At 45.2% G+C, this 16,339-nt stretch overlaps 1 protein-coding gene across 3 annotated transcripts in view; it reads left to right on the plus strand.

Moving 5' to 3' along the window:
* MAMLD1 (mastermind like domain containing 1) overlaps positions 1-9,521 on the plus strand; it is a 130,433-nt gene extending 120,912 nt beyond the window's left edge. Inside the window, exons 3-5 of one of the 3 annotated variants that reach the window (XM_038748128.1) lie at positions 2,628-2,789; positions 7,836-7,920; positions 8,189-9,521. In XM_038748128.1, the coding sequence (XP_038604056.1) occupies positions 2,628-2,789; positions 7,836-7,920; positions 8,189-9,207 (1,266 nt within the window). In that variant the 3' untranslated portion in view covers positions 9,208-9,521. The remainder of the gene's footprint in view (positions 1-2,627; positions 2,790-7,835; positions 7,921-8,188) is intronic. The other 2 variants (XM_038748130.1, XM_038748129.1) reach the window with 2 other exon arrangements.
* Positions 9,522-16,339: the final 6,818 nt, after the last annotated feature.

The raw sequence follows: 16,339 nt of genomic DNA on the forward strand, positions 1-16,339 counted from the left end.
GATGCTATTTCATTCATTCATTCATTCATTCCGTCGTATTTATTGAGCGCTTACTGTGTGCAGAACACTGTACTAAGCGCTTGGGAAGTACGAGTCGGCAACATATAGAGACGGCCCCTACCCAACAACGGGCTCATTTCATTATCATGCCTTTCATACTAGAGACGGCTTCCTCTGCTAGGTAAGGGAGATGTGGGACTTGGCCCTGAAATTCAGTAACCCTCACTGGCCGTGGCCAGTGAGTTCGCAGAGCCTCTGTAGATCATTATTGCGAGCCACCAGAACATAATAATAATAATAATAATAATAATGACATTTATTAAGCGCTTACTATGTGCAAAGCACTGTTCTAAGCGCTGGAACATACCCTCCCCTCCCCGCAACAAACACATACGCACACCACCACACACATGCAAACACAAATAATTAAACCGTTCCTTCGCTGAATAAAGTATTGGGATTAATAATGGGATTCTCCTTCCCTTAAAAAGCGGGATTATGTTCCTGGGGAAGCTTAGGCGATATCAGAGTGTGGTGGACTTGATTAGTGAAAGAGACCTTAATGTTATGACTTGCTAATGCAATAGCCCTGAGCTAAACATCAGCATGATTGTCCTTGCATTAAACTCATTTGCTTCAGTAAGCACAGACCCTCTGCAGGCAGCAACACAGGTTGGGAGGAAATTGGATAGATGGCAAGGCTTTGGGTGGTAGGAACATTTCAGTGTCTCTCCTGAGTGGGGTATGCAGCCGGAGTCCTTGCTCTTTCAAATATTCCCCCAGAGGCAAACCGTATTTTTCAAAGCTTAACTGTGTCGGCAGACTAGTATCCGTCATGAAAGCAGAACACTAGCTTACATGCGCTTTAGGATTTATGTCATGAGTTAGTCCTATTTAGAGATTTTTTCAGAGGGAGGCCGGGCTGCGGTGGCAGAGGGGGTGGGGGTGGTGATAGGGAGGAAGAAGTTAATGGGGGAGGTCAGCGGGTAGTGTCCAGTAGGATTGTAAGCGAAGAAGCAAGACTTAAGTTCTGGCCTTGGGAGATTGCCCTCAGTAGGCATAATGGGAGCGGTGATGCTAGCCAGGAGCTGCAGGTCTGTGTCTTGGGGTAAATGATCTCTCAGACATTTACATTTCATCAACTGTGGCTTTGCATAATAGGACTAAGTGCTACAACAAAAGAGACCCCATGAAAATGAGTAATTTCAGTGACCTTCTTCATAATTGCACCTATTAAAAAAATCCCCCAATTACTTGGGTGATCCTTCGGAATGAAGCAGAGGGCAAAAGACTATCCCGTTCGTTATTAAGCCGTGACTTTCAGCAAACACTCTCAACCATTTCCTTCTGGTCACTCAAAACATTTGTCATTTCCTGTTTGCTCCATTTTAGCGTGGTTATAATTGTCAGATGTCAAAAGGCAACAACTGTTTTCTTCATGCTTATCTTTTGATAACACGGATTCTAAAACAAAGGATGTAGGCTTCCATTTGGAAAACAAAGGAAGCTGGCCTAGTTAAGAATGCGGGCTATACTGTACAGAGCTCCCTGTGCCAACAATAACAAAACTTAATAAATAATGTAAAAGCGGAATGTTAAATGGATAATAGTAATGGAGCGTAGCTGCTCCGCCTGGCTAGTGAGTGCACACCGCCATTCTCTTTCTTATCCTTTTTGAGGACGTGCCTTTTTCTCCGGCTCCTTCTCTTCGGTTTTCACTGACCAGATGTTAGCTTGAACACTCAGATGTTGTGAAATGGAACATATTGGGAAATGGTGCTGTGTGCTGGCTGGGCAGAGCTTACAAAGCCTCAAAAAACCTGGCAACCTGGGGCGTGGGATGTGTATCGAAAATGGTGTTTCGACTTGGGAATTTCTCTACAACTGAGCACACCATTTTTCTTTAAGCTGGTTACTCTTGTTTTTTTCCTCTGTCTTTTGATTAACACTTTCTAGGATCATATTTCTTTCCTCCCAACTCCTGCCTGTCGAGCTGAGCAGCCTTTCATCTGGCGGGTGCAGTCAGGACTCTGTTCTTGTTTCCTGCCCCCTCAAATCCCCATCCCTGTGGCATATAGCCTTTCATCTTCCTCTGCCCTTAGTTCTTTTTTCTCTTATCCGTCGGAGTTCCCTTCTCCCGCGTGCTGTTTTTCCTTTTATCCGCTTTCCAGATCCCGCGTTAAGTTAGTTTGGTCTGTAAAATCCATGGGGCAACAACTGGGGAAGAAAGAAGGGCAACGATACGAGCCGTCAGCAGTCATGAAGAAGGCTGGTTTCACCGAAGCTGTAGGCCGCGGACCGGATCCGGGGTGTCTGATCTGGCCAAGTGTGGCGGCTCAGTGCTTCCTTCATCTTGCTGCGGCTTTGCAATAATTAACCGTGAGTCAGGAAAGCTAGTCAGGAAGCTTTCCATTCCCTGATCCTCATGAAGAAGAACTCTCCTCCTCCTCTTCCCCATCCTCTTTTTTCTCTTTTTCTCCCCCAAACCAGTCTCACCGAAGGGTGTGGCGGGAGACGGGACAGGAAGCGGGCTGAGACTGGGACAGAAAGGAGAGCAAAAGTCGAGTTTAAATGGCTTCTTTTGTAATCTTCCTGGTGCGATGTATTTCTCTTTCCTTTCTTGGCAGGAGTCAAATCCTGGAATTGTTGCCAGGCTCCAAGAACCTGGCACCCTCCCAAGTGCAGGCAGCTCGGCCCCGGCTCCAGCTCCCGCTCCAGCCACAGTGAATGGCTGTATGAGGAACCATCTACTGAAGCAACAGATTCTGCGGCGACAGCACATTATGCAGGTTGGATTTATGTTGCTTCTTTGTGTGACGTACAACTAATGCTTAACATGAGAAGCTTTGTTCCGAGAGGGAAAATAGCAAGCAGAGAGCTGCCCGTCAAATAACCGTAGCCCAACTCCAAGCCTCGGTGGACTGAGCAGAGCAAAGTGGATGCCACTGTTGTCGGCAGCCCAGAGCTGAGCCATTTGTAGAGGCTGAGCTCCCTCACATCCATCAATCAGTTGTATTTATTGAGTGCTTACTACGTGCAGAGCGTGGTACTAGCACTTGGGAGACCACAATAGAGTTGGCAGACACATTCCCTGGCCATGACGAGCTTACAATCTCATGTCCAGAAACCATGCTTCGAAGTGAGGTTGAAGGCATGAGAACAGAAATACCCTTTGTTGGGAAGTACCAATAATTATAGCAGTGCCAAAAATGCCAATAATTATGGTACTTGTTAAGCACTTACTATGTGCCAAGCACTATATTCTAAGCACTGGGATAGATACAAGTTAATCAGGTTGGACACATTCTCTGTCCCACATGGGGCTCACAGTCTAAGTAGGAGGGAGTAGGATTTAACCCCCATTTTACAGACGGGGTAACTGAGGCACAGAGAAGTTAAGCGACTTGCCCAAGGTCACACAGCAAGCAACTGGCAGAGTCAGGATTACAACCCAGATCCTCTGACCCACAGGCTCATGCTCTTTCCAATATTCATTCATTCATTCATTCTATTGTATTTATTGAGCACTTACTGTGTACAGAGCACTGTACTAAGTGCTCATTAGGCCATACTCCTTCTGCCTTGCAGACAAGAAAAGTTTTACCAGCCCACTCCCCCAACAGAAGAGGTGCGGTCCTTCTAATGATTAAAGTCACCATTCTTTTCTACTCGCTATAAACTCTTGCTTGCCTTCCAACAGGCTAGTGTGGGTTTCAGAGAAAGCTGAGAGGTTTGTTTTTTTGAGAAAATAATTTCCAGCGGAGCCCGCTCCTAAAATCATCAGGACAATGTTCAGTGCCTGAGGAGGGAGGAGAGGGCAGTGGGCATTTTGAGGTGGGCATCTGCATCTGTTTGAATCCTGCGTCCAGAGGTGCTCATAAAAATCAACAAGAATTGTCGCGTGTTCGGACTTAGGGAGCAAACCCCGTTCTATTCACAGCAGTGCCCCTGCTTATTATTCTAATTTCCACTTTGGAAGCAAGGCCATCTTGAATTTGCAAAGCACTTTTATTTTCCCTGAGGCATTTTCCACATTAATTACTTGTTTCATTTTCCTCACAACATCCCTGTGAGTGGAGACTGGAAGGTATTATTGTGAGGAAACTGAGGAGCAGGCAGGGTAGGCAATGTGCCCGAGTCACAAGGTACAGTAGTGGCAGAGGTAAGACAAAACCTCCTGTTTTCTGATCCTTTTGTTTCTTGGACAACTTTAGCAGCCTTTTTAAGGTATTTGTTAATCGCTTTTTTTTTAATGGCATTTATTAAGCACTTACTATGTGCGAAGCACTGTTCTAAGCGCTGGGGAGGTTACAAAGTGATCAGGTTGTCCCACGGGGGCTCACAGTCTTCATCCCCATTTTACAGATGAGGGAACTGAGGCACGGAGCTTATGGCTTATTATGAGCCAGGCACTGTACTAAGCGCTGGGGTGGATACAAACAAATAGGGTTGGACACAGTCTCTGTCCCATATGGGGCTTTCAGTCTTAAACCCCGTCTTTACTGATGGGGTAACTGAGGCATAGGGAATAATTAATAATATTGATGATGATATTCATTAAGCGCTTACTATGATCCAGGCACCGTACTAAGCACTGGGGTAGATTCGAACAAATCAGGTTAGACGCAGTCCCTGTCCTATATCAAGTTCACAGTCTTAATCAATCAATCAATCATATTTATTGAGCGCTTACTATGTGCAGAGCACTGTACTAAGCGCTTGGGAAGTACAAGTTGGCAACACATAGAGACAGTCCCTACCCAACAGTGGGCTCACAGTCTAAAAGGGGGAGACAGTCTTAATCCCCATTTTCAGATGAGGTAACGGAGGCCCAGAGTAGTGAAGTGATTTTCCCAAGGTCACACAGCAGAGCCAGGTTTAGAACCCATGACTTTCTGTCTCCCAGGCCCATCCTCTAAGTGACTTCCCCACAAAGACACAGAGAAAACAGATGGTGGAGTTGGGATTAGAATCCAAAGTCCTTCTGAATCTCCGGCCTGGGCTCTAACCACTCGGAAATACTCCTAACTTTTTAGCACCTGCTCTTCTAGAGGTGATTGAACTCCCCCGTCATTGATACTTCCTCATGGATTTCACTTTAAGAGACTGTGTCCTTTAGCCAAAATTCACTTATGTTTGTAATCTCCCTTGTGAAATCTTTATCTGCATTTTGAAAATTCCATGTTTTTCTTCTCTGTGAGAAAGAAAAGCCTTCGTTTTCAAGGAAGGTTTGAAGGAGGGGGGGCCTTAGATTCATTTCATCCATAAATTTGTTTTTCTAAATCCCACCATATGTCCAGAGCCTGATTGAAATGATCAAAAATAACACGGATGTTCAACATAGCTTTCGGGTTTTGGGTTTCAGTCCCTAATACTGTTGGAAGTCGACCGGCCTGTTCTTCAACCCAGCCGAAGGACCTGTTAAAAACCCAGGAGTCCCAAGACATTCTGTATCCTTGGCCAGTTTTCTGAGTCCCTCTGCTCCTCCATTTTTAGAGTATATGCTCAGGAAGGGAATCGGTTACTCTCCCTCCCTCCTGAGGGAATTGTGAGGAATAATGAGTTAATTGTTTGCAAAATGTCGGAGCTCCCTGGAGGGAAGGTGATATACAAACACAAAGTAGGTTATTAAATGCTGGTCTTGGCAACCAGACAGTTGGTGGGGGAAGGGAAAATAAAGACGATTACTCATATAACTCCATGTCTCTTCCCTTATTCTCCTTTCTTCTGCAGCAAGTGTGACTCGTAAGCTCTAGATCGGACTTTCCCACCTGTTTTTGGAGGGGACCACTTAAGTCACATACAGGACCCACCCTAAAGTGATTGATTGATTGATCGATCCTTTATCATTAGCTGCAGCACCTCACCCCTCCCCTGTAGCTAGGCGGCCTGCAAGGTGAGGAGTGAGAGTGGCTCGTGGGCCAGAAGCGAGAACTGAAATAACAGTTCAAGTCATAGCAGACTTGACCGGTGAACAACCTCCTTCCTCAAAAAGAGCCACAGTTAGCTGAAACAAACAAGCAAACAGGCTAATGGTTTGTTCATATCTTAGCTAGGTAATATAGCCACGTGACTAGACTGTGAACCCCATGCGGGACAGGGATTTGTGTCCCACCTGATAAACTTGTATCTACTCCAGCGCTTAGAACAGTGCTCGATACATAGTATGTGCTTCCCAGACTGAGCCCCTTCCTTCCTCTCCCCCTCGTCCCCCTCTCCATCCCCCCCATCTTACCTCCTTCCCTTCCCCGCAGCACCTGTATATATGTATATATGCTTGTACATATTTATTACTCTATTTATTTTACTTGTACATATCTATTCTATTTATTTTATTTTGTTAGTATGTTTGGTTTTGTTCTCTGTCTCCCCCTTTTAGACTGTGAGCCCACTGTTGGGTAGGGACTGTCTCTATATGTTGCCAATTTGTACTTCCCAAGCGCTTAGTACAGCGCTCTGCACATAGTAAGCGCTCAATAAATACGATTGATGATGATGATGATGCTTAACAAATACCATAAAAAAATGAGAGGGGTAGGCAGACAAGCTCATGGTGAGCGGGGGAGATTCTAGACTGTAAGCTCATTGTGGGCAGGGAATGTCACTGTTTATTGTTATATTGTACTTTCCCAGGTGTATAGTACGGTATGTCTGCTGTGTGACCTTGGGCAAGTCACTTAACTTCTCTGAGCCTCAGTTACCTCATCTGTAAAATGGGGATTGACTGTGAGCCCCACGTGGGACAACTTAATCACCTTGTATCCTCCCCAGCACTTAGAACAGTGCTTTGCACATAGTAAGTGCTTAACAAATGCCATTATTATTATTATTATTACTCTGCACACAGTAAGTGCTCAATAAATACTACTGAATGAATGAATGAATTAGGGCCACTAGACATTATCATACTTCTGGTTAAGAAGTGCCCCTCTTCTGAAGAAATACCATTTCTCCCTCTTGCACTGAGAAGGTAGAGGAAGAGTGGTGATGATTTCCAGCAGCTTTAAGCAGGATCCAAAGCAGAGGGCTGCCACAGCGTAGGAACCCTTGGGAGTGCAGTCTGAGCAGGATGAGGCAGGTATCACAGAAAGGTGATTTAAAAATGAATTCCAGAGCAAGGACAGCTGAAGATTTATGGATCGCCCCTGCTCCCTCTGGGTTAATAGGGTCTAGCAACAAACTACGAAACAGAATACATATGGAGGAACAAGTTCGGGAACTCCAGGAATAAGCTCTTGGATTTTCCCCAGTTTTAGTGCTCTTTCTATCTGGTGCCCTTTGTGTATGTGTATGTATGCGCGTCCATGTTCACACACACGGGAGTGAACAGGTCCCGGCTTCCACTCGGCGATCACGTCAGGTTCTCCGCCTCATCTTGTCCGTCTTGCCATCGTCCCCTTTCCCACGTCCTCTCGCTAGCCTGGAACTCTCTCCCCATCCATATACCACCACTCTCCCCACTTTCAAAGTATTATTAAAGTCACACCTCCTCCAAGAGGCCTTCCCCGATTGAGCCCTGTTTCCCCCGGCTCCCTCTCCCTTCTGCATCATCTGTGACCTTTGGGCTTTTGCTATTCACCCCCACCCTCAACCCCAAAGCCCTTATGCACATATATTTAAATAATATATTTAAAATTATGTAATTTATACCTATATTAATGCCTGTCTCCCCCTATAGACTGTAAGCTCGCTGTGGGCAGGGAACATTATCTGCCAACTCTGTTGCATTGTAACCTCCCAAGCCCTTAGTACAGTACTCTACACGTAGTAAGCACTCGATAAATACCATCGATTGATCGGTCCGTATTTTTGACACATTTTTATTTTCCGTTTAGCAGGAGAAGCAGAGACCGAATATCATGGCAGTAGCGTCGGATCAACGGACTTCATTCGTACCTCAGCAGATGAGTCAGTTTCAAAGTAAGGTGTTAACTCTAAGATTACTGAAGTTCGGGGAGGGAAGGGGTTCTTGAAGTCAGCAAGTCCTTCGATTAATACCAGAGTCCTCAGAAAGGGCCTTTCCCTTCAAGGGGGAGGCCTGCGTGTTTAGAGCTTAAGTAGTGACTCTCTTGGAGTTCACGCTCCTTTAAAGGCATAATTAAGGAAGGGTCTGGATCCACGTAAAAGAGTGCCGTGTTTCCAGAGTGCGGTTGTTTGCAATGTCTAACGTGCTCCTTTCTGAACACAGCAGTACCACAACCTATGTCTTCCGACTGTGGCCAGCCCATGCCTACTCCTCCGCCCAATCACCGCATGATGTCATCCACCTCCGGCATCCTTCAGAACGCTCTGGGGTCGGGGATCATCCCGACCACCGTCAACCAGAACAGTGGGACCATGGTCATGATCCCCCATAACCCGACGAAGCACCCGGGGATGTTTCCGCCCAGCCCTGATTTTAACATCTCTCTGCGCCCAAGCCAGACGTCTCTGGGCCTGGGGTCGGGTTGCCAGACAGCTCACAGTCACTCCGCGGCACGCGCTGGGATGGCTCTCCCCGCGTTTAGTTCCAACCCTCTGGCCAACCATTCGGCGAGCCCCCTCCACATCAGACAGCCCAGTATGCCAAGAATTCCCAGCGTCTACACCAACTCCTCCTCCCAGCTGTGGACACCGGCGGGGGTCTCTCGGATGCCCAGTCAGAGCCAAGTGGATAGCAGCATGCAGCAGTTCTCCAACAGCCCTCTCTTCTCCAAACAAAACGTGAGGCCCAACCTTCCAGGACAGCAGTTCTCCCATCAGGCGGTAGTGCCCCCAAATCAGATTGCGCCCGGAGTGCAGGTCAGGCAGATCCCCAAACTGAACATCACCCAGCCCAGCCAAAGCCTCAGCCCGCTGAATAGCCAGAACTTAAGACACAACCTCACCAGAGGCCCGATGCCGGCCATGAGCGTTATGAAATCCATGCCGCAGAGCGTGTCCGGTTTCAATCAGCTCGGTTCCGCGCCGGGCATCGGGCCACCGAGTTATCCCTCCACAGGCCAGCCCTCTGGGACCTTCGGGAGAATGAGTTCCTCGGCGGAACTGCCGCAGTACGATTTTGTCCCCCAACAGAATAATTCCATCCTGCCGGCGAACTGCAGCGAGACTGACTTCATTGATTCGCTCATGAAAAACAGCAGCAGCACGGATGAAGACTGGTTGAACAATTTGACAATGATAGATGACATTTTGGGACAACACGCTCCGAGTTCTGGACATGTCTAGCCCTCAGCGGCCTAGATTTGTACATACCTTAAGTCTCACTTCAAACCGCCCGTGACCACCAAAAACCAACCATATATTAGGAGGAAAAAAGGAAAAAAACAAAAAAACAAAAAGCCAGCCTCTTTCAGTCCTGATTGAGAGGACGCAGCCAATCCTTTGCCTGTGACAAAGCTGAATATTGGCAGTTTTTCAAACAACTGTATATACTTGAACATTTTGTAAATTATGTTTTCGTAAACATTAAATATAGAAGTATGTATACTTCTTTCGTGACTGTTTGTAAATACATCTATAGCTTAATTTTTGTTTTACTATAGGAGTCTCATTTACTATCTCTTGTTCCAAATATGCAAATAATTTTGTTAGTTTTGGTAATACTGTGTATTACAGCCTGAAATACTTATGTTTTTGACATAATCCAAAACATGAACTAGAGGTATCTAGCAAACTGACCACATCACCAGGGCAGAGAGAATGAAAACACCATTGGGCCGTGAGTTTCCATTTTCAGAAAATACTCTTCCCCAGTGTCTTTTAAATCTTGGTCCCAGAGTTTTCAGCCGTCACTAACTACCCCTCGATGGGTGGTTAGATTTAAGTATCAGACACATCCAGTAAATGGTTTTAGGCTAAATGTACACTCCTGCTAAAAAACACAGACAGACTGATAACATTGTTTAAAGGGAGGATAGCAGCTGCATGAAGAGCGATTGAGGAAGCTGAACTTGGAGGGGACGGGGAAGTTATCTGTCACTCAGAAGACAAAATCTGTCTGGTTTGCACGCCTCTAAAGTGTATATTTGTAGTGTACAGGTGACTTGTTCCTGGACTGAAGGCTTTTCACAATTCGTTTTAATGTGAGACTTTTTGGTTCAGGAAAAATGTCTAAAACATTAATAGTTCATCTTTGGTTCGTCTGATGTTTTCTGTCTGCAACTATTGTCATATGTATATTTAAGAGTCTGTTTATAAAAGATCCACTGTACTGTAAATTCTTAAAATGTTCATTCTTTGTGTAATCATATTTTAATAGTCACATCATACTTCTGCTATACATTTGTAATATAATGTCAGCTTCAAGCACAGAATGTTTTTTCTTCATACCATAATAAACTGCCAGGGGAAAATTGCATATATGTTTTCATTTTGTCAAGGAAGCTTTCAGTACCTGCGCACGTGATTTGATTAGCCTGCTTGTGTCTTTAGTTCTTTCAGTGTCATTTAATGTCTTGCCAAATGTATATTTACTGTAATGAGAAGTCACTGCAAGTGGTGAGAGAGAATGAGAGAATTCTGCTTTGGAGGGCAGCTGTAATGTCTGCAGCCACTTATCTTCAGATACAGTAACAGTAATAATTATGGTATTTGTTAAGCGATTACTGTGTGCCAGGCACTGTACTAAGCTCTGAGATGGATACAAGCAAATTGGGTCACACACAGTCACAGTCTTAATCCCCATTTTTACATATGAGAAAACTGAAGTGACTTGCCCAAGGTCACACAGCAGACACATGATGGACTCAGGATTAGAACCCAGGTCTTTCTAACTCCCAGGCCTGTACTCTATCCACAGACTGTGAGCCCGCTGTTGGGTAGGGACTGTCTATATGTTGCCAACTTGTACTTCCCAAGCGCTTAGTGCAGTGCTCTGCACGCAGTAAGCGCTCAATAAATACGATTGAATGAATGAATAGGCCATACTGCTTCTCTGTGATTGGCATTGACCCAAACAGACTTCCAAGTATTGCTTGGTTAAGAAGTTCTCTCCCTTTTGTTTTTAATCGGGTCAAGCACGTGAGTCAATTTTGCCCTGTGCTAAAGTGAGACTACCAAGATGACAACTGAGCAGGCAACCTAAAGTTGCTAGGTCTGGACATTTTTGGTGGCACATCCCATTGTGGAGCCCTTGGAAAAACAGTTTCATCTGCCCGCCAAAGTTGGCCTGGTCAGTCAGTCCATCAGTCAGTCATATTTATTGGGCACTTCCTGTGTGCAGAGCACTGTATTAAGCGCTTGGAAGAGTACAATATAACAGACACATTCCCTCCCCACGCCTCGCTTATAGTCTAGAAGGAGAAACAGTCATGAATACAAATAAATGAATTACAGACGTGCATGTAAGTGTTGTGGGGTTGGGAGGCAGAATGAATGAAGGGAGCAAGTCAGGGCAAAGCAGAAGGGGGAGGGAGAAGAGGAATAGACTGCTTAGTTCAGGACTTCTGAGGAGCCCTGGGCTGAGTGAGGGCCCTCCCTTTCCCTAGGGCCCCACAGAAGAATGGGCAGAGCAGGGCAGGGCAAGTTAGGTTCTTTCCCCTAGTCTGACACTATAAGCCATTATGCCAGTGTGAATGGAGGTCAGGGAATTTATGTGCCACTGAGAGCATCCCCTGGCCTCCAGCACTGTATACTTCTTCTCCCAACTGTCACATCCCTCTGGACCAGGGTGAAGCTAGCTTGGCACTTGGCCCAGGGGGACAGAAAGTGGTCCTGTGATAGCCAGTGAGACCGGGCTCTGCAAAACAGTCAACGGTAGTAATCCGTCAACTAACCAGAGGCTGTGCAAAGGGCTTGGGAGAGTACAACAGAAGCAACGGATCCATTCCTGCCCTGGAGGACCTTACAAGGTAGGTTGGTACTCTCATTTGTTCCCTGTAGGTGGATCTTTGGGAGGACATATGTTTTCTGTCAGCAGGACCTGGCCTAAAGCTAGCAATCGTCAGCCTCAATTCCTTTGGAACGTTGTATTCCATCCTTTAGTTCCGGTATAATCAAAGCAACAAGGTTTGTAGAGTTGGCTCTCATATTTCCAGCAGAGTTGAAAAATCATAACCAAATATTTTACTTTTGTGATTCCCGTCTCTTCTCCTTAAATATGTATAAGGGCGAGAAACGAATTTGGCGTTCTGACCCCATGCACAACTTCTTCCACTTATAGATCTGCGAGCAGAATGTTTTGCCCTAGATTTGTGTGCAAGTAAATGAAGTTAGGATTAGATAAATGATATACACTCAAATACTCTTATCCGTTGTTTAGTTAAAGAGAAGCCATTATCAGGAAGAGCCATGTCTGTATGCTTATCTAAAGCTCCTATGCTGGAGGTGTGAGTTTGTCCTGAAGAGGAGTCCATGTGCAATGCAGTGAAATGAATTAACATTGTGCTTTGTGTGGCGTCATGGATGTTCGAAATCTGTTAGTCCCACGGCCTTTGGGAGGATGGAACTAGCCCTGGTTGGCACCGCTTTATGTCACGGTTTCAATGCCTAGTGTTATTTTGGTTGGGAGCAGGGCTGTGGCAAGGTGAGAGTGACACAGGTGACTGCCTACTGTGTGCAAAAAAGGAGGGCAACAACCGTTCTGAATTGAAAGTGCTTAGAGTGTTCCATAAGAAGATATTATTCCAGCTGAGACTGGAATTAGGGAAAGGGAGCAGCACAACGGGAAGAAGTAGAACGGCTGCTTTTCAAATCCTCTTCCTCTCTGAGCCTCCTGGTTTGGTAGGAGACATTCGGTCACCAAGGTGGTCACCAAGGTGGTGCCAATTGGCAGCACTCATTCGAGGTGTGTCTTCCAGCGAGGGCTGTGATGGGTACGTACAAAATGCCCATGAGTAAGAGGATAGAGTGTCTAAAAGCAGTTGTAAATCAGAGCCTGGCTCCACGCAGACAGATGGAACTCAAATGGTGTCTCACCTACTGATGCTGATAACCACGGCATTTATCTAGTGCTTAAGATGTCCTAAGTGCTGGGGTAGATTGGACACAGTCCCCTGTCCTACATTCCTGTTTTACAGATGAGGAAACTGAGGCCCGCGGCCACACAGAAAGCCAGTGGTAGAACTGGGGCCCAAGCTCCGTGCTCCAATGCTCTTTCCATTAGGCTATACTTCCTTCATAATAATCATTGATGGAAGAGGTAAAACAGATTTTAAAACTTTACAGCCTTGAACTCTTCTCCCCTCTCCCCCCAGATCCACCAGATTACATCTCAGCATCTTGAAACCGCTCTTAAATTTTTAAAAAAACCCACTTCCTCCAGGGAGCCTTTCCTGATTTATTCACAACATCCCAGGGGTGTCAGGTCAACCCCTCGGCCTAATAGGTAGTCTGCCTACTGATGCGATTCGGGAGAAACAACCAACACCTTCAACCCACCGCATCATTTTACTGCATTTAGAAAATGTGTAAGTAGACTGAAGAATGACTTCATATTATTTTCCTGTTCTTGCAGCAGAGCTATTTCTCCTTTAGGAGAAATTTGCATTCCCTGAGTCATGTGCCGCATCCCTGTCCATTACTCACTCATTGCACTTATTGCCCCAGTGGGAACATGACTGGCAGAGCCAAGAGTGTTAGAGTGATATTTCCCAAGCCACTAGAATGCCGATGAATTCTTCCAAACAGGTCCTTGACTCCAAAGACTCGATGACAAAACTGAACTGAGGCTCTTCTGTTGTCTTCAATGGGCAATTCCATCCCAGAGAAATAATTTCTAGTACAAGGAGAAATACATTTCTAAATTTAAATATTAACCTAAGAACGGTATGACCGTAATCCCAGCTCTGCCACTTGCCTACTGTGTGACCTTAGTCCAGTCACTTAACTTCTCTCTGCCTCAGTTTCCTCATCTGTAAAATGGGAACTCAATATCTGTTCATCCATTCATTCATTCAGTTGTGTTTATTGAGCACTTACTGTGTGCAGAGCACTGTACTGAGTGCTTGGAAAGTACACTTTGACAACAGAGACAGTTCTCTTACTCCTCTAGATTGTGAGCCCCAAGTGGGACAGGGACTGCGTTCAACCTAATTTTGTATCTATCTTAGTGCTCAGTAGAGTGCTCAGCACATAGTAAGCATTTAACAAATAGCATAACGATAATTATGACTCTTTCCTCCTCACTGAGGGTGGCTAGTTCTCCACTACCTGACTACTTGTACATGCAAGACTCAGAAACCAAGCTTGAGGTGGGATGACTGTTTTCATGGAAGTCCCATTCTCTAGTCTGTGATCTCCAGAAATTCTTTAATGATGATGATGATGGCATTTGTTAATCGCTTACTATGTGCAAAGCACTGTTCTAAGCACTGGGGCGGATACAAGGTGATCAGGTTGTCCCACATGGGGCTCACAGTCTTAATCCACATTTTACAGATGAGGTAACTGAGGCACAGAGAAGTTAAGTGACTTACCCAAGGTCACACAGCTGACAATTGGCGGAGCTGGGATTTGAACCCATGAGCTCTGACTCCCAAGCCCTTTCCATTGAGCCACGCTCACAATGACAATTGTTGTGTTTGATAAGTGGTCACTATGTGCTAAGTGCTGAGGTAGATAAAAGATTTGAGTTGGATACATCCCCTGTTTCACAGAGTACTCACTTAGGAATGTCACCGAGGTTAAAGATAAATCCTATTCACAATCTGTGACAGCCTCCTTCCTCTGAAGATCTTGGTTCCCTTGAAATATTTTATAAAATCCTGAAAAAACTGCTTTTCAATTAATGTTTTAAATAGCCTGATTTGAATATTAAAAATATTTCACTGTTATTTGAAAGGAACACTAAAACCCAACATTTAAGGACATTTATAAAACTGCTCGAAATTAATTTGCTGTTTTCACTAATATCACACTTCACTTGGTACGGCTATGTAGCCCAGTCAGTCTTCTTGTGCATGGCTGGCAGCCTCCCGTCATTCAAAGCAGAGAAAGCATCCGTTTTTCTTAGACCATGCAGCTTGTTAGGTGTTATTCCTTATGGAAACCTGCGGTTTTCCGGTAGCAGAATAATAGAATATTAGAGAATAGAATTTGAGAATAGAATTCGAGCACTTCATTTGCCTCTGCTTTAATGCACCAGACTGTGATAGAGGAAATAATCACATTCACTGATCAATGGAATTTACTGAGCGATGTTACTGAAGTACCTGCGAGAGCACACAATCATAATCATGCCGAAGGTGACTTTCATCCCAGTTTTGGAGTGGGGGGAAGAGGTGGGGGGTTTGTGTTGAAGCCTGATGCTTTTTTTCTTTATACACAAATTTGAGAGTCCACTATAACAATATAGGGAAGAGAATAGAGTCCGATATAGGGAAGCAGCTAGGCCTAGTAGATAGAGCATAGGCCTGGGATTCAGAAGGACCTGGGTTATATAACCAACTCTGCCACTTGTCTACTGGGTGAACTTGGGCATGTCACTTAAATTTTCTGTGCCTCAGTTTCCCTCACCTGTAAAATGTGGATTAAGACTGGGAGCCCCATGTGGGACCTGGACTGTGTCCAACTAGATCAGCTTATATCTACCCCAGCACTTAGTACGGTGCCTGCCACGTAGTAAGCATTTAATACCATAATTTTTTAAAATAACACTCTATGTAAAAGTCAAATTTTGATTTAAGGATAATAATAATAATAATGTTGGTATTTCTTAAGCGCTTACTATGTGCAAAGCACTGTTCTAAGTGCTGGGGGGATACAAGGTGATCAGGTTGTCCCACGTGGGACTCACAATCTTAATCCCCATTGTACAGATGAGGAAACTGAGGCACAGAGAAGTTAGGCGACTTGCCCATAGTCACACAGCTAACAAACGGCAGAGCCGGGATTCGAACCCATGACCCCTGACTCCCAAACCCGGGCTCTTTCCACTGAGCCACACTTGTTTCTGAGAAACCCTGAGATGTACGCTTGCCTCACCATTTCCGTAACAGAACCGAGAAGTTTAGAGTGCAAGGATTCGCTCAAAGAAGCTAATATAGTCAACTCTCCATTTTACTGAAGCGCATTATGGTGTAATGTGGGCAGCAGAGAGAAACGAAAGGAGATGAAACTCAATCCTATCCATTTTGTAACACTTGGTTCTGTAGGATTATAGTGAAATCTAACAACTGTGGATTTCGCTTCCTTCTATAGTTGGCCATTTCCACAGATAACTGATCATTGGCTGTAAGGACGTGGGGATCCGACCGCCTTATTAGAAGCGACTGGTCAAATTTCTAAGATTCCAGGTTATTGAGTGGGAATTCCGAGAAGAATGGAGACATCGCATATAGTACCACTAGAGGGTGAGATGGGGAAGGGCTAGTGGATAACTGCTAGCCACCACTACACAAGCGGTTTTCTAAAGAGAGAC

This window comes from Tachyglossus aculeatus, chromosome 6 (assembly GCF_015852505.1).
Source record: "Tachyglossus aculeatus isolate mTacAcu1 chromosome 6, mTacAcu1.pri, whole genome shotgun sequence".
Classification (NCBI taxonomy): domain Eukaryota; kingdom Metazoa; phylum Chordata; class Mammalia; order Monotremata; family Tachyglossidae; genus Tachyglossus; species Tachyglossus aculeatus.